General features: G+C 50.8%; 1 protein-coding gene and 1 long non-coding RNA gene across 11 annotated transcripts in view; one reads left to right on the forward strand and one right to left on the reverse strand.

Annotated features, from left to right (window-relative positions):
* Nucleotides 1-1,403: 1,403 nt before the first annotated feature.
* LOC102116036 (uncharacterized) overlaps nt 1,404-20,318 on the reverse strand; it is a 41,985-nt gene continuing 23,070 nt past the window's right edge. Inside the window, exons 1-3 of one of the 4 annotated variants that reach the window (XR_010580749.2) lie at nt 2,533-6,702; nt 2,140-2,261; nt 1,404-1,537 (exon numbers count right to left, since the gene is read on the reverse strand). This is a non-coding gene — a long non-coding RNA (uncharacterized lncRNA). Of the gene's footprint in view, nt 1,538-2,139; nt 6,703-7,672; nt 8,362-20,318 lie in introns of those variants that run through there. The other 3 variants (XR_006692369.3, XR_012422970.1, XR_012422971.1) reach the window with 3 other exon arrangements.
* C14H11orf24 (chromosome 14 C11orf24 homolog) lies at nt 6,819-18,592 on the forward strand. 7 transcript variants are annotated; one of them, XM_074013030.1, is made up of 5 exons: nt 6,819-6,935; nt 8,219-8,447; nt 10,523-10,720; nt 16,228-16,402; nt 17,149-18,592. In XM_074013030.1, exons 4-5 carry the CDS (start codon nt 16,327-16,329, stop codon nt 18,285-18,287), a joined length of 1,215 nt encoding a protein of 404 aa, XP_073869131.1. In that variant the 5' UTR covers nt 6,819-6,935; nt 8,219-8,447; nt 10,523-10,720; nt 16,228-16,326; the 3' UTR covers nt 18,288-18,592. The 7 variants fall into 7 exon arrangements, with proteins under 7 accessions (XP_073869131.1, XP_065383957.1, XP_073869130.1 ...); XM_065527885.2 differs by lacking the exon at nt 16,228-16,402; XM_074013029.1 differs by lacking the exon at nt 8,219-8,447 and having other exon boundaries at nt 10,496-10,720.

Raw genomic sequence — 20,318 nt, forward strand, 5'->3', positions numbered from 1 at the left:
CAGATCACGAGGTGAGAAGACCGAGACCATCCTGGCTAACACAGTGAAACCCTGTCTTTACTAAAAATACAAAAAATTAGCCGGGCGTGGTGGTGGGTGCCTGTAGTCCTAGCTACTTGGGAGGCTGAGGCAGGAGAATGGTGTGAACCCGGGAGGCAGAGCTTGCAGTGAGCCAAGATCACACCACTGCACTCCAGCCTGGGCGAGAGTGAGACTCTGTCTCAAAAAAAAAAAAAAAAAAAAATTTACCTGGGCGTGGTGGCAGGTGCCTGGGCATGGTGGCAGGTGCCTGTAATCCCAGCTACTTGGGAGGCTGAGGCAGGAGAATTGCTTGAACCTGGGAGGCGGAGGTTGCAGTAAGCCGAGATCGTACCCCTGCATTCCAGCCCGGGCCACAAGAGCAAAATTCCATCTAAAAAAAAAAAAATCAACTTTATTGGGGGTAAAATTAACATAGAATAAAATGCACCTATTTTAAGTGTTCAATTCCACATGTGCATGCACACACATGTTAACTACCATCATAACCCATAATCTATTTTTCCATTTTTGACTTTTACCTTTTTTCTTTTTTTGAGACGGAGTCTTGCTTTGTCCCCCAGGCTGGAGTGCAGTGTGGAAAACCCACACATTGGGCTGGGCACAGTGGCCCACACCTATAATCCCAGCACTTTGGGAGGTCAAGGAGGGAGGACTGCTTAAGGCCAGGAGTTCGAGACTAGCCTGGGCAATGTAGTGAGACCTCTGTCTCTACCAAAAATTTTTAAAAAACCATTAGCTGGGGATAGTGCACACCCATAGTCCCAGCTACTTGGGAGGCTGAGGTGGGAGGATGGTGTGAGCCTTGGACATCAAGGCTGCACTGAGCCATAATTGTGCCACCACAGTCCAGCCTGAGTGACGAGAGAAAGATCCTGTCTTGAAAAAAAAAAGAAAACCTACACATGGATGTCAGAAGTGTTCTGAGTAGAACAAGCTTTTCCTTTATCAGTTTTGGCAATTACGAATACAGCTGCTATAAACGCTTCCTACAGATATTCATGTGGACGTATGTTTTCATTTCCCTAGAGTAAATACCTGAGTGGGACTGCTGGGTCATATATATACGTATGTTTAACTGCCAAACTGTTTTCCAAAGTGGTTGTACCATTTTCCATTCCCACTAGCAACTCTATGGGAGTTCAGGTTGCTCTGAGTCTTCACAGATACTTGGCATTTTCATTTTGGGCCTGGAAGTGGGGTTGAAGGGAACCCCCGGGACGCTGGTGCCACTGTTACTGAGTGTTCGTTCCACAAGGGGGTTCAATTTGTGAAAATTCATCAAGCTGTAAACGTATATATGCACTTTTCTGTACATATACTAATCCTCAATAAAAACTCCTTAAGCCATATAAAATACATGTGAACTAAATTAAGTAACAATTTATTGAAATTAACATGCTTTAAAAAAATCGAAATAAAAAAAACTCAGAGTAAGTCCGTAGCAGCCTCGTTTCATAATCCTGAAGATTTTTCCCCGGCCATCCGCGGTGAATACCTAAAAACCAAATCAATACTTCTGAACATTATAAGAGGCATGTCAGGAGGCTCAGTCCAATAACGCATATTTAATTTCACTCCTATCCCCATCAATGATTCACTTTTATTCTCAAAATTCTCATAATTGTAATATTCTTAGTTTTGTGTTCAGAACATAAAAATAAACCTTCTATTTTCAAATAATGACAATAAAGGGTGGAGCATGAAGGGGAGTACTGGCTTCCTCCTGAGTGGGAACTCCCTTTAATGACAGAGAACAGCTCCTTCCAGAGGGAGTTTCCGGTGAAAAGGGAAGGGCTTCTGCCTGGTGTGACAAAGGTGGCACCATGGAGGGGTTCGGAATGGTTTGGGACTCAGGGACTTCAAGTCGTTCCAAACTCTAGAGAATCCTCTTCCAAACACCAGAGTCCTGCTCTTTTGTAATCAGTAATAGTAACAACGGGGTCCAGGTGCGGTGGCTCATGCCTGTAATCCCAGCACTTTGGGAGGCCAAAGTAGGCAGACCATCTGAAGTCAGGAGTTTGAGACCAGCTTGGCTAACATGGCGAGACCCCGTCTCTACTAAAAATACAAAAATTAGCCGGGTGTGGTAGTGCACACCTGTAATCTCAGCTACTAGGGAGGCTGAGGCAAGAGAATTACTTGAACCCAGGGGGTGGAGGTTGCAGCGAACCAAGATCGCGCCACTGCACACCAGTCTGGGCGACAGGACAAGACTCCATCTAAAAAACAAAACACACAAAAAACAGTGGCTAATATTTACTCAGTCCTCTCTGTGTCATGCCCCATTATAAGCAATTTACACACACTTATATATCATTGAATTCCCATAAGCATCTGATGAGGCAGGACCTATTACTCCTCTATTTCAGCATACAGTTCTCATGAGTCATAGATTTCACATTTGCAAATTCACTTAGTCGGTAAAATTTATGTGGAACCCCACTGCCGCACCCCCCTGCCTCCGGCAAACACACACACACAAATCAATACTTGCAGCGCTTCTGAGGTCATGAGCCTGTACATGCCATGTGCCTGGAGTGGGGAAAATCCGAGTCGCCATGTGCTGGAGTCCCTGGCTAAGACCCAGCAAGGATGCTCTCTCTGCCCTCATTTCTGCTCACCTGTAAACAAGGGTTCATTTCTTGGTCTGTTTAGTGCCACATTTTTGTAATTTTTTGCTTTTTTTTGGTGGTGGTTTTGCATTTTTAAATGGCCCACACACATAGTGTTGAAGTGTTATCTAGTGTTCCTCAGTGCAAAAGGTCTGTTTTAGGGAGAAAATACATGTTAGAGGTACTTCATTCAGGCATGAGTTATATGCTGTTGTCTGTGGGTTTGATACCAGTGGGCTGGGGAGGTGCCCAAACGCAGGGGGGACTTTAACCCCAGGCTCTTTACCTCATTACGAAAAGGAATTCAAAGATGAGTCAGAAAATAGTGAAAGTACAGAAACTTATTACAAGGTGAAAAGTACATACTCAAGAAAGAGGAATGCAGGCCTACTCAAGAGAGAGTCGAGCAATGGTTTGGGGTTTCTATCTTTATGGGTTTCTTTAACAAAGAGGTGGAATATTCATAAAAATTCCTGGGAAAACGTACAGATTTCTTGGAGCAGAGGTGTCACCCATTTTTGTGCCAAATCTGAGTGTTCCTGAAACTGTCATGGTGCTGGTGGTTGTGTGTTTAGTATATTAATGAGCCCACAATGAGGTCCTAAGGGAAGCCTAGGTCAAGCCCAGCACCATGTTGGGTCCAGTCAGTCTTAGCCAGCTTGGTTCACATCTTGGGTTTTCAGGGTCTTAGCAGATGATAGTCTCTAGTCATGTAAAACTGCTGCCTGGAATTTAATTCTCCTGTGACTACCCTGTATTATTCTCATTTCATTTTCAATGTTAATTAATGAGTCAATAATAGACATTAAATAAGGCTTCTTTTTGTTTGTTTCTGTTTTGTTTTGAGATGGAGTCTTACTCTGTTGCCCAGGCTGCAGTACAATGGCACGATCTTGGCTCTCTGTAGCCTCCATCTCCGGGGTTCAAGTGATTCTCCTGCCTCAGCCTCCCCAGTAGCTGGGACTGTAGGCACGTGCCACCACGTCCAGCTAATTTTTGTATTTTTAGTGGAGATGGGGTTCCACCATGTTGGCCAGGCTGGTCTCGAACTCCTGACCTCAGGTGATCCACCCGCCTCGGCCTCCCAAAGTGCTGAGATTATAGGCATAAACCACTGTGTCTGGCCTAAATAAGACATCTTTAAATAGAAACACACACACAAAAACAAAGTAATGTGTATCGATCTGTTGATAAAAATGTAATCAAGAGGCTCACAGGAACCTAACCCTGTATCTTCCCTAGGAGCTGTGGTTTCCAAGGAGCAGTATTTGCCAAATCCATGTACTGGGTGCCTTTATTCAACATAACTGCTGCCAAAACCAGAATTGACTATGACGACGAAACTGAGGCACAGAGCCTAAGCCTCTTGTTTGTTGTCATTCGGCAAAAAAATGAAGGAGCCAGGATCTGAAGCCAGGCAGTGTCATTCCAGAGTCCTAACTTTCAAATGTCGCATCTAGCAAGGTCTTACATTCAAATAACATTGTAAATTCAACAACAAAGAGGACCAAGCTCCGAATTTATTCAGCTATTTCTGCACAGAAAGCTCCTGAAATGATCAGTGCCCGGAGACAAAAGGTACAGGATGTAAGTATAACGTTCTCTATGTTATCCACAGCCCTCAGAAGCAGCTGCTCTGCCTGGCTTTACTCGCCCTAACACTCCACAGAAGAGTTATGCAGTTCCCAGAGCTGTGCCTTCAATGGACACTAGGTTTCAGGTGACCCCAAAGATGGTATCAGAGAATATGACTTTCCCATAGGAGAGAATGGGTTTCCTGGTATGTTGGACCATCTCAGCCAGATATTTCTGTTGTCAGAAACCCATCAGTAACACTCTAGACTGCAGATCAGCAGATATATTCTGTAAAAGGCCAGACAGTAAATATTTTAGGACTTGTGGGCCATATAGTCTCTACAACTAGTCGACTGTGTCCTTTTATCAAAAAAGCAGCCACCTATGCAGCCATTAGGTATTAGACAAAACCTAATGAAGAGGCATGACTCTGTTCCAATAGAACTTTATTTAAGAAAGCAGATGGGCCAGGCGCGGTGGCTCACATTTGTAATCCCAGCACTTTGGGAGGCCAAGGCGGGCAGATCACGAGGTCAGGAGATCAAGACCGTCCTGGCCAACACGGTGAAACCCCGTCTCTACTAAAAAGTACAAAAAATTAGCCCGGAGTGGTGGCAGGTGCCTGTAGTCCCAGCTACTCGGGAGGCTGAGGCAGGAGAATGACGTGAACCCGGGAGGCGGAGCTTGCAGTGAGCCGAGATTGCACCACTGCACTCCAGCCTGGGTGACAGAGCAAGATTCTTGTCTCAAAAAAAAACCACAGCAGATGGAGGGCCAGCTGCCCAGCTGCTCTAGAGAAAAGGAGGAGCTGTGTCTTATCTTTGTAATTTCAGCCCCAGCAGTAAAAATTGTCCCTATGTTGCCAAAGAGGAAATGAAAACACAGAGAGTCAGTCTTTTTTTTTTTTTTTTAGAAGGAGTCTCACTCTGTCGCCCAGGCTGGAGTGCAGTGGTGCGATCTCGGCTCACTGCAGCCACCCCCTCCCAGGTTCAGGCAATTCTCCTGTCTCAGCCTCCCGAGTAGCTGGGACTACAGGCCCACACCACCACGCCTGGCTAATTTTTATATTTTTAGTAGAGACGGGTTTCACCGTATTGGTCAGCCTGGTCTCAAACTCCTGACTTCAGGTGATCCACCCGCCCTGACCTCCCAAAATGCTAGGATTACAGGCGTGAGCATAGAACTAAAATCTGGCTGCCGATTGAATATTTTGTTTCGGAGTGAGCCTCAATACTGTACTTCATGTTAGATCTGAACTAGTTAGAAAAATTAAAGCAAATACATAGCAAAAGGATCTGATCTTCACATGATCCAACCGGCCTTGGGTCTCAGCAAACTCACGTCTGTGCAGGTTAAGTTCCACACATGAACTGTGACTGAACTGTGGACGGTGGTGGTGACATCAAATCGCATTTCAGGTGCTCCCAGAGCTCGGAGTGGATGGTTGATCCTGTCTGCACAATCTCAGCTTTCTGTGTCTGTTACCTTCCTAGTCCAAGACCCCAAGGCAGGTTATAAAACTGGAAATAAAGTCTTGGTTTGCTCCTGTGAAATCATCCTTCGCAGACAGGTTTTGGTTTGGACCAGAGGAATGCCTGAGGGTCTTACATACACTGGAATTCAGTCACAGAACTACTAACTTGCAAAGTCTATTTCTTTTTCCTTACTTCCTTCCTTCGTGAGCTGAAACCTCCACTTCCTTCCGGATTCAAGCAATTATCCTGCCTCAGCCTCCCGAGTAGCTGGGGCTATAGGCGTACGCCGCCACGCCCGGCTAATTTTTTGTATTTTAGTAGACACGGGGTTTCATCATGTTGCCCAGGCTAGTCTCGAACTTCTGAGCTCAGGTAATCCGCCCGTCTCGGCCTCCCAAAGTGCTAGGATTACAGGCAAGAGCCACCAAGCCCGGTCTGCAAAGCCTATTTCTAACCAAAGTCAAGTCCCACACACTTGCCTCTACACTGCGTTTTGCTCCTTTTTATTCCAGGTTTTACAATTACAGAGCACTTGATAAGCCTGTTTCCACGTCTGTAAAATGGGGCGAAGTTCTTCACTGTGCTACTGCAGAGTTAAGCCACTGGCCCTGTAGGCAAAGTGCTTAGAACGGGCGTGGCACGCTGCAGGTGCACAGAAACGCTCGCTGCCACCCCCACTCTAACTACAGGGCACCCCAGCGCCCCGCCAGGGGCTGAAGAAACGTGGGAGTAAGCGGAGGAACGCGAAGGGCGTGTGCCCGTGAAAGGTCTCACGAGGCGTTTCGAGGTCGCCTCTTCAGGCTGGGCCGCCGCCAAGGTGCTTCTGAGCTCACCCAGCCCAACCCGGGCACCCTGGGACCCCAAGGCGGCAGCGGGCACAGCTGGGCAGCCGAGCCCCGAGAACACCCACTTCCGCCACAGACCTGCTCAAAATAGCTCCTTCTGGCAGCGCGCGAGACATGGCCCGAGCCGGCCCCAGGGAGGCGGGGCGTGAGAGCAGACAACCCCCCTACTTCCGGCTCGCCTCTGGTCGCCACAGGCCCCGTCGCAGCTGTCCCCCGCCCCGACCACGCCCTCCATGACGTCATTTCCGGCGTTTGGGCGGGGCCCAAGCAGGGCGCGCTGCCCGGAGCTGCCTAGGTTGCGCTGCCGGCCACGTTCCCGCGCCGGGCCGCGGGCTCCTTCCTACTGTCCTAGGGCCGCCGGGCCGCCGCGGGCCTGCTGCGCCCGGGTAAGGGGCTCGCACTGCCGTCCGGGAAGCTGCTGTCAGGGCTCCCTGACCGGCTTGGGACTGAGAGACAGAGGTGGGGGGGCAGGAGGAGGGTTGGGTGGTGGCACGAGGGGCAGGGGGAGAGTGAGGGGCTGAGAGATGCAGGAGGAACTGGACAGGAGGAGCCGCGGATGGGGCACGCACAGAGTGCAAGACGCTGATGAGTGCGGGTACGGAGGGAGTCAACTGGGAGCCGAGCATGGCTGGGGGCCCAAGAGGCAGGAGGAGGAGGAGGAGAGCTGAAGGGGGTCCCAGACTGGAGAAGAGGCCCGCTTGTCCCATTTTGGGAGCAGAATGGGGACACTCTCATAGCGGGGGCGAATTTGCCCTGGGGTCTTTCCCTGGCAAGCCCAGGACGGGACTGAACCCCAAGAAGTGTTGCTCTTAGAGTTGAGTGACCCAGACCTATCTCCCAGACGCTCTCTCTACCTGGGTGGAGGTTGTGCATCCCCCAACTTCCCTCCCCTGCCCATCTGTCTCCCTGCCTGCTTCCCCCGTGCGAGTCACTTAGTAGCCCCCGTGTGACTGCTTAGCATGTTGACTTAATCGTTAGGCTGATAGGAGGAATCGGCCTCCACACGCATGGTTTGCCACCAGAAATAATCATCGTGCTTAGAAATCTGACTTTAACAACTTGCAGTTATCCCTCGCCCCAGGAAAATCTCTAACAGTTCAATAAAATCAGCAAGGAAAAGATTTAAAATACAAATTTTTCCATTTATACAGTGGATCTGCCTAATGGACAAAGGAACGTCAGAGATACCCACGTTCTTAGCAAAAACTAGGCCCTAGCATTTAGCTGTGATACCAAAACTTCCAGGAACCTGGAAGCAAGCAACGTATTTAATGTAATATAATAAATATCCAATGTTCCAGGTTTCCGTCTGCCACAGAGTCACATCCTTTGGACTACAGGACAATGTCTATATACACAAAGCCATAAGTCTGTGTTCCTTGGGCTTCTGCAACCAAAGTTCAGCCAGGTGACGTGTCAGGATTAGGTACCTGCAGTTTGCCCTGTATTTGTTCTTGCAGTTCCTACTCCTTGGTATCTGTAACTTGCCTAACTTGGTGTGGGGACTTGGCCGTGTTGCTGCTGAGTGAGTCTTAATAGCCTGATAGAATGTAAGGGTAACAGCTGTAGTCCTTTACCAAGCTTCAGGATTTACTTGTGTTGGGTCTTTGGAACATCTCTATGCCAGAAAAAAAGAATTAAGTTATTTATTTCCTTTTTTTTTTTAAAGAGATGGGGTCTCACGATGTTGTCCAGGCTGAACTCAAACTTCTGGGCTTACAATCCTCCCACCTCAGCCTCCTGAGTGTCTGGGATTACAGGCATGCAGCACCATGTCTGGAGTCCAGTTTTGTGTAACTTGCATGAAGTGCCCTACATGTAACAAGCCAAGGTTGAGAACACAAGAATTCAGACAAGATGCATTGGGAGGCCCATCTCAAGGTCACGCACCAGAAAAGGTTAGCGAGGTTGACGCCCAGGGGCACGGTCTGGGGGTGCCTTTCTCATGGAGTGTCACCTGGCTCAAGGGGTATCCTGTTGCACCCTTCCTTGTAGATCCTATGGGGAGCTGACCCCTGAACAAGGGAACTCCCAGTGCCAGCCTAACCTTCCGTCTTTCTGTCCGTCCTGGTCTCCAACTTAATACAAATTTAATTCTCTCTTGCTCATTCCCCTCCTGCCCCTGGGGTCTCTTTTTTCCCATCTATTATGGTCTGAGACCCTGATCTACCCAGTCTCCCTGTACCAGATAATAATGAGAATAACTGGGTGGGGTCCCGAGACCCACACCCTAATTTTGGCTTGAAGCCCTTGCAGGGGAAACAGTTATTTTAAATGTTGTTAATGGCTTGTCCATCATGAGTCAACTTATAAAGATGACCGCAGGTCCCTGCATGAGATCTTGACATTTAGAATATTCTGTTGGAAAGTAGAGGCAGGACCACAGCAGAGGGATGAAGTCATAGGACAACAAAGGCCTGTTCTTGACTACACAGTGGCCAATTCCTGTTTCTGTGGAAGTGACCACCAGCCCCACCGGCTGGGAGGGAATAAGTGGTGATGGTGTCCAGCAGAAGTTTCCTGAGAAACCCGTGGAGTGTCCTGAGATAGCCTTGTGGACATGCTCCGTGTGTGTGCTATCACCTTTGTGTGTGTGATTTTGCATGTATGTGTGTGCATGTGTGAGTGCACGTGTGTTGGCACGTGTGCATGTGCAGACGGACACGCGTGCAGCTGTGCACACACAAGCGTGTATGACTAAGTGCATGTGTGTGTGGCTGTGTGTGCACACGTGGGCATCTGTATTGGGAGCAGGCCCACGGTGGTCCTTGATATCACCACCTACTGATAACCTACCCGTGATAAGAGGTGATGAGCTGTTTCTGTAATCTCCTGAGTTCGCATTAAATATTCATCAATGAGAAAAACATTTGTGCTGGTTAACATCTTTGCATTATGGCTGTACTCCTGGATTCCTCTAAAGTTTTGGTTAGCTCCTAGGAAAATGTCCCTCCTGGTACGTAGATCATGTAGTCTCTCTGAATTATGGAAATCAGTGTGTGAAACTGTATCAGGTGGGTAACTCTGTGCCTTTCTGCTTAGCAGCTTGAAGGACTTGAAGAAAATATGCTGGTTTCTTTCCTTGGAGGTTTTCAGAAATGTTTTCCAAAAGTGATACATGCTTGTTAAAAAAAAAAAAAGAAAGAAATGAAGTAGAGAATGAAAATCACAGGTGAATCCATTCTCCAGGGATAATCATTAACATTCTAGTGCAAATCTTTCCAGACCCTTGAATAAGTGTCTTTTTTAACAAAAATAGGATCATGGTCCACACGCTGCTGTGTAACCTGCCTTGTTCGTTTATTGATGCGTGCTATATATCTTCGCATGTCAATAAGTAGAGAGTTGTGTATTTTTAACAGTTGCCATAGTATTTTATATATGAATGGGGCCATACTTGACAGAACTATTCCACTTTTTTACTTTCTAAATAATGTTGTGAGAAATATCTTTGTAGATCATCTTTGGACATCTGAGTGCTTCCTTAGAAGAAACTGCAGTAGAAGTTGCTGCATCGGGAGTTTTTTTTTTTTTTTTGAGACGGAGTTTTGCTCTTATTGCCCAGGCTAGAAGGCAGTGGTGCAATCTCGGCTCACTGCAACCTCTGCCTTCTGGTTTCAAGTGATTCTCCTGCCTCAGCCTCCCAAGTCGCTGGGATTACAGGTGCCCGCCACCACGCCCAGCTAATTTTTTTGTATTTTTAGTGCAGATGGGGTTTCACAATGTTATCAGGCTGGTCTGAAACTGCTGACCTCGTGATCCACCTGCCTCGGCCTCCCAAAGTGCTGGGATTGCAGGCGTGAGCCACCGCGCCCAGCCCGCAACGGAGGTTTTGAATTGAAAGCTTTGATCCATGTTGTTGTCCCAGTGGAATGAATGATCTCTTGAATGCTGCTCTTTCTGTGCCTCCCTCCTCACTGGAATTTTCCCTCATGCTTTTCCTAAGGAATGTGGACTTTCTTTCAAACTCTAGATGCATCTGTTACCAGAGTGGAGAGTCTGCCTTCGTCTCACATGTGCCACAAAGGATGGCATGGCCCGGGAGTGCCCCACCACGTGGCTTTCACCCCCTGCAAAGCCAGACCTCACCCAGCGACACAGTGCCAAGCCCGCAGCTCTCCAAGGAGGAAGATGGCCCAGGCTGGGAGCATGCCCTTAGCAGCGGCCTCTGGTGAGTGTCCTGGCCCTGCAGGCTGGGCCTGCCTGTTGGGTGATGGGACAGTGAGCCCAGAGGGAGCTTTGCAGGGTCACCAGAGGGTCAAGGGAAAAGGAAAGACAGCCAAGCCTTATAGTAACCAAGGAAGGCCCAGTCTGTGGCCTTTAACTGTCACAAGCCCTGCCTCCTTTTTTTTTTTTTTTTTTTTGAGACAAGGTTTTGGTTCTGTGTTCCAGGCTGGAGAGCAGTGGTGCAATCTTGGCTTACTGCAACCTCTGCCTCCCAGGTTCAAGCCATCCTCCCACCTTAGACTCTGGAGTAGCTGGGACTACAGATGCACACCACCAGGCCTGGCCACTGTCTGTATTTTTTGTAGAGATGGGGTTTCACCATGTTGCCCAGGCGGTCTCTAACTCGTGAGCTCAGTCCACCCACCTGCCTCGGCCTCTCAGGGTGCTGGGATTACATCCATGAGTCATTGCTCCTGACAGGGAGGCCTTGTCTTCTGAGTGGACTGGGGTGGTGGCCCATGGACAGGATGGGGATCACACGATCCCCTGCAACCCTCTTCGGCTTTGTGATAGAAATGCAAGTTACCTCAAGAGGTTCTCCCTGACCTTGGTGATGCTGTGGGCACTCACAGAAGCCTCCTCTGTGCTGCAGGGAGGCTGTGTCTCACTGATCCAGGGTGCTGGAGGGCGCCTCTTAGCAGATGATGATGAGAGGCTGTCCCCTCCCAGGAAGGAGAAGGTCCTTGTCTGTTCCAAGGCAAGGAACTGGACAAGGAGGAGGAGGTTCATTCAGTACATTGAGTCTGATCTTCCCTGCTGTAGCTGGAGCACAGTCCCTGAAGCCGGCTGAAGTGCCAAGGCAGGAGCTAGCAAACTGTGGCCGAATCCCACCTGCTGCCTGTTTGTATAAAGTTTTATTGGGACACAACCGTGCCCACCATTCACATCTATTCCAGGGCTGCCTCTGTACCGGAACGGCAGAATTGAGTAGCTAAGACACAGACTGAATGGCCCACAGAGTCCCAAATATTTGCCGTCCTGTCTTCTATAGGGAAAGTGTGCTGAGCCCTGCCCTAGAGGTTTGTAGTGAGGGGGCAGCAGAAGACCTGGGGCTGGGGTACATTCAGGAGCCGAGACCCTCTTCACCCATAAGAAGCCCCTGCCACATCATCTCGCCTTTAACTCACCCAGAGGACTTCAAATCCTGGGCTCAGGCCTGGGGAACATCTGGAGCCCGGGGTGGTAGCATTTTAAAGGCATTTGGTAGATGTTACTGACCCGAGAGCGCCGTTTAAATACTCATATTTATCAAAAGCCCAGCTGCACTGCCTTGGCCCATGGAGGATTGTGAGTTCTTTGTGCCCGAAACCTTCCAGTTTCAGTTCTGCCCAGCGTGATACTGGTTAGTTTCTTCTCTCCCCATCCCCCGCGGCCGCACTTTTTTTCTGTCAGAACAAAGAATGCTTTTTGCACTCTAGATCTGTGGTTTGTAAGGCCAAGTAATTTTTCTAAACCCCTAACACATCAGGAGCCCTTACAGACCATTTTGAAGAGAAAGCACCATTTGAAGCTAGGGAAAAGTGCGTGACTCTCGGAAGGAGACCGGAAGTCTCATGGAATACACCAGCCTTCTAGAAGGGTGTGTGCTCTAAGGGCTTTTTCCAGCCCCGGGGCAACTTGACAGCCGTCCATGTGGATTACAGGAGGCAGAAAGCCACCCAGGGGCTTCTTGTTGCACAGTGGCTGCTTTTGCGTAGCTGGAAGTGCTTCTTGGGTGGGCTGCTGGCTAAGCCAGGTACCCTGCTGGGTCCTTGTCCGCGTGATCCCACGTCACTCCCATGCAGCTCACCGAGGCTCACAGGTCCTGTGGCTGCACATGTCACTTGGTTAGTGAGCTTGGGAGCTGGGATTGGAACGCAGGCAGTGCTGTTGGCCTGTGTGTGTTCTGCTGGTCTCTCAGTCCCCTTGCATAGTCTGTTGCCCCTATTGCAGTAGCTTCCTCAAGGGAACGACAGTGAATGCTGAAAGAGCTAAAAGGCTGCTCCTGCCAGTCATGCAGTCAGTGGCGCCTTCATCCCTCAATAACCAATGGGCAGCTCACCCAGCACCCCAAAGGCCCAGTCCGCATACAGCTATGCAGCTGGGGCCCCACTTTGCTATGGGCTGCTAAGTGCTGGTTTTCTTGTGATTGTTTTCATTATTTTATCTAACAAAACAAATCAACCAAACCAAATAACTTTTTTATAATACGTTAAGGGCCGAGCACAGTAGCTCATGCCTGTAATCCCAACACTTTGGAGGCCAAGGCAGGAAGATTGCTTCAGCTGAGGAGCTGGAGACCACCCTCGGCAACATAGAAAGAACCCTATCTCCACACACACACAAAAAAATAGCCAGGTGTGGTGGTGTGCACCTGTGACTCCAGCTGAGGTAGCAGGATCATTTGAGCCTGGGAGGTCAAAACTGTAGTGAGGTACGATCGTGCCACTGCACTCCAGCCTGGGCAGCAGAGCAAGACCTATCTCAAAAAAATAAAAAGGTGCTAAAGCTTCCACATCACTTCTGTGGAGCATTAGAATGAAGGAGAGGGCTTTGCTTTATAGCGACTTGGGCCGGCTGTGGGGACCACTGCAGTCTCTGAAGTGGGGAAGTCACTCATTCACTCACACCTTCATTCATTGAGACAGCCTCTGTGTCAGGTGCCTGGATTGCTGCCCCTCACTGGCTGCCCCTGCCTCCCCTCTTGCTAAAAGCACCTTCCTGATCTTGTCTAAGGCCCTGCAGGGACTCCCATTCCCCTACTGTGAAATCTAAACTGCCACATGGCTCCTGGGGCCTCCTCGCGCTCTCCAGACTAATCCCCATCTAACCACGCTCTCCCTTGCCTCTGACCCTGCTGTTGTCATCTGCTGCTCCCTTTCCACCTGCCTGCCCACCCCCACCCAGCTTTCAGAATGCAGCCCAGGCGTCGCTTTCCCAGGAAACCTTCCTTGGCATGCCGACCACACCACCACTGGCTGAACTGTGTCCTCTGGGGCCCAGCCATCCTTGGGGCTTCTGCCCAGAGGAACAGCCTCCCTCACTCTTCAAGGCCTGCCCACATGCTGTCTCCTCCCTGCTTCCCAGCACTGAGTCACACCCTGCACAATGCTTGTGCCAGCCTGCAATGACCTCTTTTCTGTGTCTCCCATGGACTGTAGGTCCCTGAAGAGGTTTTGTGTTTTTCACCTTTTTGTCTTAAGTGTACTGCCTGGCACATGAGTAAGCACTCAGTAAATATTGGATGAAAGGATGGGTGGGTGGATGGATGGGTGGATGAGTGGGTGGGTGGATGGGTGGGTGGGTGGATGGACAGACGGGTGGGTGGATGGGTGGACGGACGGGTGAGTGGATGGATGGGTGGGTGGGTAGATGGACAGATGAGTAGATGGATGGAAAAGTGGATGGATGGATAGATGGATGGATGGACAGATGAGTAGATGAATAGTGGATAAATGGATGGATGGGTGGGTGGGTGGATGGATGGATGGATAAATGAACTTATGGATGGACCGATGAGTAGATGGATAGAATAGTGGGTGCATGGATGGATGGATGAGTGGGTGGATGGATGGATGGACTTATGGATGGACAGATGAGTAAATGGATGGAATAGTGGGTGGATGTATGGATGCATGAGTGGGTGGATGGATGGGTGGCTGGGTGGATGGATGAATGGGTGGCTGGACAGATGGGTGGGTGGATGGGTGGGTGGATGGATGGATGGATGGATGGATGGATGGATGGACAGATGAGTAGATGGATAGAATAGTGGGGGATGGATGAGTGGGTGGATGAGTGGGTGGATGGATGGGTGGGTGGGTGGATGGATGGACAGATGAGTAGATAGGATATAGTGGGTGGGTGGATGGGTAGATGAGTGGGTGGATGGATGGACATATGAGTAGATGGATAGAATACTGGATGGGTGGGTGGATGGATGAATGGATGGATGGATGGGTGGGTGGGTGCGTGGGTGGATGGATGGATGGATGGATGGATGGATAGGTGGGTGGGTGGATGGATGGATGGATGGATGGATAGGTGGGTGGGTGGGTGGATGGATGGATGGACTTATGGACAGCCGAGTAGATGGATAGAATAGTGAGTGGATGGATGGATGGATGAGTGGGTGGATGAATGGATGGATGGATGGACTTATGGACAGATGAGTAGATGGATAGAATAGTGGATGGATGGATGGATGAGTAGGTGGATGGATGGGTGGGTGGATGGATGGGTGGGTGGGTGGATGGATGGACAGATGAGTAGATAGGATATAGTGGGTGGGTGGATGGGTGGATGAGTGGGTGGGTGGGTGGATGAATGGATGGATAAATAGACATGGATGGAGAGATGAGTAGATAGATAAAACAGTGGATGGATGGATGGATGAGTAGGTAGATGGATGGGTGGGTGGGTGGATGGATGGATGGATGGACAGACACGGATGGACAGATGAGTAGATAGATAAAATAGTGGATGGATGGATGGATGAGTAGGGGGATGGATGGGTGGGTGGGTGGGTGGGTGGATGGATGGATGGATGGATGGATGGGTGGATGGGTGGATGGATGGGTGGGTGGATGGGTGGGTGGATGGATGGGTGGGTGGGTGGATGGGTGGGTGGATGGATGGATGGATGAATGGATGGACAGATGAGTAGATGGATAGAATAGTGGGTGGGTGGGTGGGTGGATGGATGAGTGGGTAGATGGACAGATGCATGGGTGGATGGATGGATGGACTTATGGATGGACAGATGAGTAGATGGATAGAATAGTGGATGGATGGATGGATGGATGGATGGATGGATGGATGGATGAGTGGGTGGATGGATGGATGAGTGGGTGGATGGATGAATGGATGAGTGGGTGGATGGGTGGATGGATGGGTGGGTGGATGGATGGATGGATGGATGGATGGACAGATGAGTAGATGGATAGAGTAGTGGGTGGATGGATGGATGGATGGGTGGGTGGGCAGGCAGGTGGATGGGTGAATGGATGGATGGATAGATGGCTAAGTAGTATCTCCCATGTGAAAGGCACAGTCACCTGTCACAGGGTGCACATGGGGTGCGTTAGGCTTGATTTCTACTCTGCAGACCATAGGAGAAGCTGAGGAGGAAGACGACCAGTCTTGGTGATGAGAAGGCCTTCACCCTATGAACACGGCCAAGTCTTAGTCCTCTCTCCTGCTCCTTTAAACTCTGAACTCTAGGATAGGAGAATGGGAACTTTTTCAGGTTGAGATTCATAGTGAAATCGGGTCAAGAAGTGATCAGATGCAAAGCACAGGGCAGATCGTTACACCATGGCTGAGGTCTTTCTGGGCACCAGGCCCTGGTCTCAGCACTTGGCTCAGTCTGCACCTTGGACCCTGCCAGAGCCCTCCACAGCAGATGCTCTCAGGCAAGGCTGTGCGTTGCTGGCCAGACACCTTCTGACCAGCGTGCTTTCTTGACCACAGATCCCTTGGCCAAGCAGGAGAGAACCATTAGCAGCCTGAGGAGCTGGCTGGCTGGGAGCCTCAGGGATCGCACAGCCTTGCTCCCAGCTCACCCGCAAGATGTGGACAGCTCTTGTGCTCATTTGGATTTTTTCCTTGTCCTTATCGGAAAGCCATGCGGCATCCAATGATCCACGTAAGTGAGAAAGCTGTGTGACTGGTGGATGCTGAACCCAGGAAAGCAGCGTCTGCAAACCCAGGCCAATGCATCAGGAACCCCAACCCTCCCAGGTGCCGGGCAGGGAAGGGTTGTCAGGCCAACCTTCCTTCTCCAGGGCCATGGTGGGCAAAGAGCCCCCAGCAGGACCAGGCAGCTGAGCCCTGAAAGCTTTGCTTGCTTGGCCTGCAAGATTTGATGTTATCTCTAAATTGAATCTTCACTGGGGACTTGGTTCCTTCATACATCAGATCTTTCGCTGCGTTCCCACTCTGTGCCATTCAGAAGAATTCCTGCAGCGAATGCTTTCACAAAGCCAAGCGTTCTTTCGTGATGTGAATATCTGTGCAGTTTATCTGCTTTGTAAACCTGGGTGTGTGTTCAGTGGGCTTTTAATGGTGAATCACACCTGTTGTGTGAGACTTTTACTCTGATGTTTTGGGAACTGGATCAAATAGTGAAAGTCTGAAGGCTTCAGTGGGCAGGGGTGTTCATAGAGGGCAAAGGAGTTTTAAAATCAGATTGACAAGGGCTTTTTCAATGAGCTGCATGGCAACAGTGGGAAGAGAGATGGGGAGGAAGCATGTTTGCACATCACCTCCCCTGACTCTGGCCGAGCTGAGGAGGGGGCCCCACAGGGCTGGGTGGAGGCCGATCCCTGAGCAATCTCCCTGAGCAAGATTGAACATGATTGTCTCTCTTTTTCTCCTTTTTTTGACTTTAAGGCAACTTTGTCCCTAACAAAATGTGGAATGGATTAGTCAAGAGGAATGCATCTGTGGAAACAGTTGATAATAAAACGTCTGAGGATATAACCATGGCAGCAACTTCTCCTGTCACGTTGACCAAAGGGACTTCGGCAGCCCACCTCAACTCTACGGAAGTCACAACAGAGGACACAAGCAGGACAGACGTGAGTGAACCAGCAACTTCAGGAGGTGCAGCTGATGGTGCGGCCTCCAATGCTCCCACGACTGCAGCCTCCAGTACGATTGCAGCCTCCAGCGCTCCCACGACTGCAGCCTCCAGTGCTCCTACGACACTCGCACCCACCACGCCTACATCCACAAGGTGGACCCCATCCACTACCGCCACTGGGCATCCATCTCTCAGCACAGCCCTCACACAAATGCCAAATAGCAGCACGGTGCCAAGAACAGCAACCCCGGCCACGTTGGCCACACATGCTCAGACTGTGGCGACCACAACAAACACGAGCAGCCCCATGAGCACTCGGCGAAGTCCTTCCAAGCACATGCCTGGTGACACTACGGCAAGCCCTGCAGCCCCTACGCGTCCCCAAGCACAAGGTCCCATTAGCCAGGTGTCAGTGGACCAGCCTGTGGTTAACACAACCCCAGAGCCCACCCCCACCCTCACAGTGGTGACCACCACCAAGGCACAAGCCCAGGAACCAACTGCCAGCCCAGTGCCAGTGCCTCACACCAGCCCAATCCCTGAGGTGGAGGCCACGTCCCCCACGACACAGCCAAGCCCCACGCCATACACCCAGAGGGCCGCTGGGCCAGGCACACCCCAGGCACCAGAGCAGGCAGCGACTGAGGTCACGCCAGGTACTGATTCCACTGGGCCAACACCCAGGAGCTCAGGGGGCCCTAAGATGCTAGCCACGGACTCGTGCCAGCCCAGCACCCAAGGCCAGTACCTGGTGGTCACCACCGCGCCCCTCACCCAGGCCGTGGTGGACAAAACTATCCTCCTGGTGGTGCTGTTACTCGGGGTGACCCTTTTCATCACAGTCTTGGTTTTGTTTGCCCTGCAGGCCTATGAGAGCTATAAGAAGAAGGACTACACCCAGGTGGACTACTTAATCAATGGGATGTATGCGGACTCAGAAATGTGAGGGGGTGGGACCCGGCGGGAGGCCGAGCCCCTTCCTTGTCCTTTCCTTTTGCCTTTGAGACCAAACCAAGTGCTTCCAAATTCCTTTGGTGCAATTTAGGAGATATGCCAGATGCTTAAACACATTTAATTGCTGTCAGATTAATTCCATGATCACTAAAGAGTTGCTGCTTTTTTCATATTTATTTTTGTAAATGATGCTGTGCCCAGGAGCAGCTGGGGGTTCCACCTCAGGGTGGGGCGGGCAGGGCCCTGTGCCCCCAGGTGTCGGAGCCTGACCTGAATTAAAGTACTGACTGCTCCACAGTCGTGTGGGTGCATCCTGCTCCTCGGGGCGCCTGCCTTTCTGCCATGCACGTAGCAGGGTTTGGTTTTGTGAATGTGCAACATCGCTCCACACCCTGGAGGTTGACTGTCGTTACCACTGTCTCGGGCTTCTCCCTGGTACCCACGCCCGCCCTGGTGCTTGCTGGGAGGCTCCTGGGCCCCAGAAGAGGCCACAGCCAGTATCTTGAATCCTTTTTCTGACCTGTTCAGTGAGCCTCCTGGAGCCAGCTTTAGGGGTGAAGGAGCTAAATTCAGCACATCACCCCCATGGTGTGGTCAGCTCGGCCTGAACCAGAGCAGAACAGAATCTGATCCCACCCTGCTCATGAGGTGGGGTCATTATTGCTAGTTCTGAATAGCCCAGGTCCCTTGCCCCAGGACCCCAGGGCCAGGCCTGGGATTCGACCCCAGAACCTGCTCCTTGTCAGACCAATTCCTCCGGATTCCAGCTCCCATCCTGAACAGCCAGCCAGCACTTGCTCTGGGCTTGTTACATTCCTGCCCTGTCCCTGTGCTGTGTGAGTGTAACCCGCTGTGTGTAACCCGCTATGTGTAACCCACTGTGTGTGACCCGCTGTGCGTGACCCGCTGTGTGAGTGTACCCCGCTGTGTGTGACCTGCGTGAGTGTACCCGTTGCGTGTGTGTGACCTGCTGCACATGTGTGATCACTGCATTGCCTCAGCCCCAGGAGATCATCACAATCTCCATTTTGAAGATGGGGCCACTGAGGCACAGCAGTCACCCCCAGAGGCCCAGAGTCAGGATTGAGCCCTGGTCCTAGAGTCCCAGCTCTTTGTCTAACTAGGTTCCTCTACCACCTGCCCAGCCTGAGCTTGGCCTTTGGTCCTTCATCTGCCCACCTGCCCAAGGCAGCAAGAGCTGATGGGCCACACATAGCCACGGCATCTTGTAAGGCCATGTTCTCAGGCCAGGTCTGCAGCTGTTGAGACCTGGAGCAAGCTATGGAATGTTCTGGAGCTCAGCTTCTTCCTCTGGGAAATGGGGAGAGACAGAGCAGCATCTGCTCTAAACATGGTGGCATGGGGCCCCACCCAAAAAGGGCTGTGGAGTTGGCTGTGGCTTCTCAACCACCTGGCGCTGAGGCAGAGCTGATCTTTGTCTGAAATCTCCAGTCTCCCCCTCACCGAGATCTCCCTGGGCTAGGTTTGGGTGTCCAGCTTCTTATTTAAATTCACCTCCTCCAAAAAGGATGTCAAAAGGCCTGTGATAAAAAGCTAAGACAGTAACTCCCAAACCATTTGAAATAACTTCAAAGCCGAGGCTGGAGAAATACGGAGTGGGGAGAACAGGTCAGAAACTACCCCCGGTCCCTCCCTCCTGTCTTCTCCCTCTCTGCAGCCCGGCTTCCCCAGCCTTTTCTTTCTCACTATCGCATCCTGCTGGCCCCTTCCCCTCTCCCAGCCTCCACTGCCTGAGTCAGGCCTTCTGGACTGACAGCCACACTCCACAGAGCCTGAGCCTTTCCTGGCCATCACACGTCGGAGTTGCATCTGCATGCTTGATTACAGGCACTGGCCCTGGTTGGGAAGGTGGCTGGTTCCAGCACCTGGCTTGTCTCCCTTGCCATCCTGAGCTCTAAGCCAGCTCGCAGCATTGTCCTTGAATCTGACAAGACACCTGCTGCCTGGAACGGGCAGCTCTGCCCACCACAAATAATCGGAGCTGTGGAGGACGCCCTTTCCT

This window comes from Macaca fascicularis, chromosome 14 (assembly GCF_037993035.2).
Source record: "Macaca fascicularis isolate 582-1 chromosome 14, T2T-MFA8v1.1".
Classification (NCBI taxonomy): domain Eukaryota; kingdom Metazoa; phylum Chordata; class Mammalia; order Primates; family Cercopithecidae; genus Macaca; species Macaca fascicularis.

Excerpts from the sequence above, each read along its gene's own strand:
- C14H11orf24 (XM_045372270.3), top strand. The coding sequence starts at position 10,498 with ATGTGGACTTTCTTTCAAACTCTAGATGCATCTGTTACCAGAGTGGAG. Across the intron at positions 10,721-17,148 it reads GCCCTTAGCAGCGGCCTCTG|GCAACTTTGTCCCTAACAAA; the intron begins GTGAGTGTCCTG and ends TTTGACTTTAAG.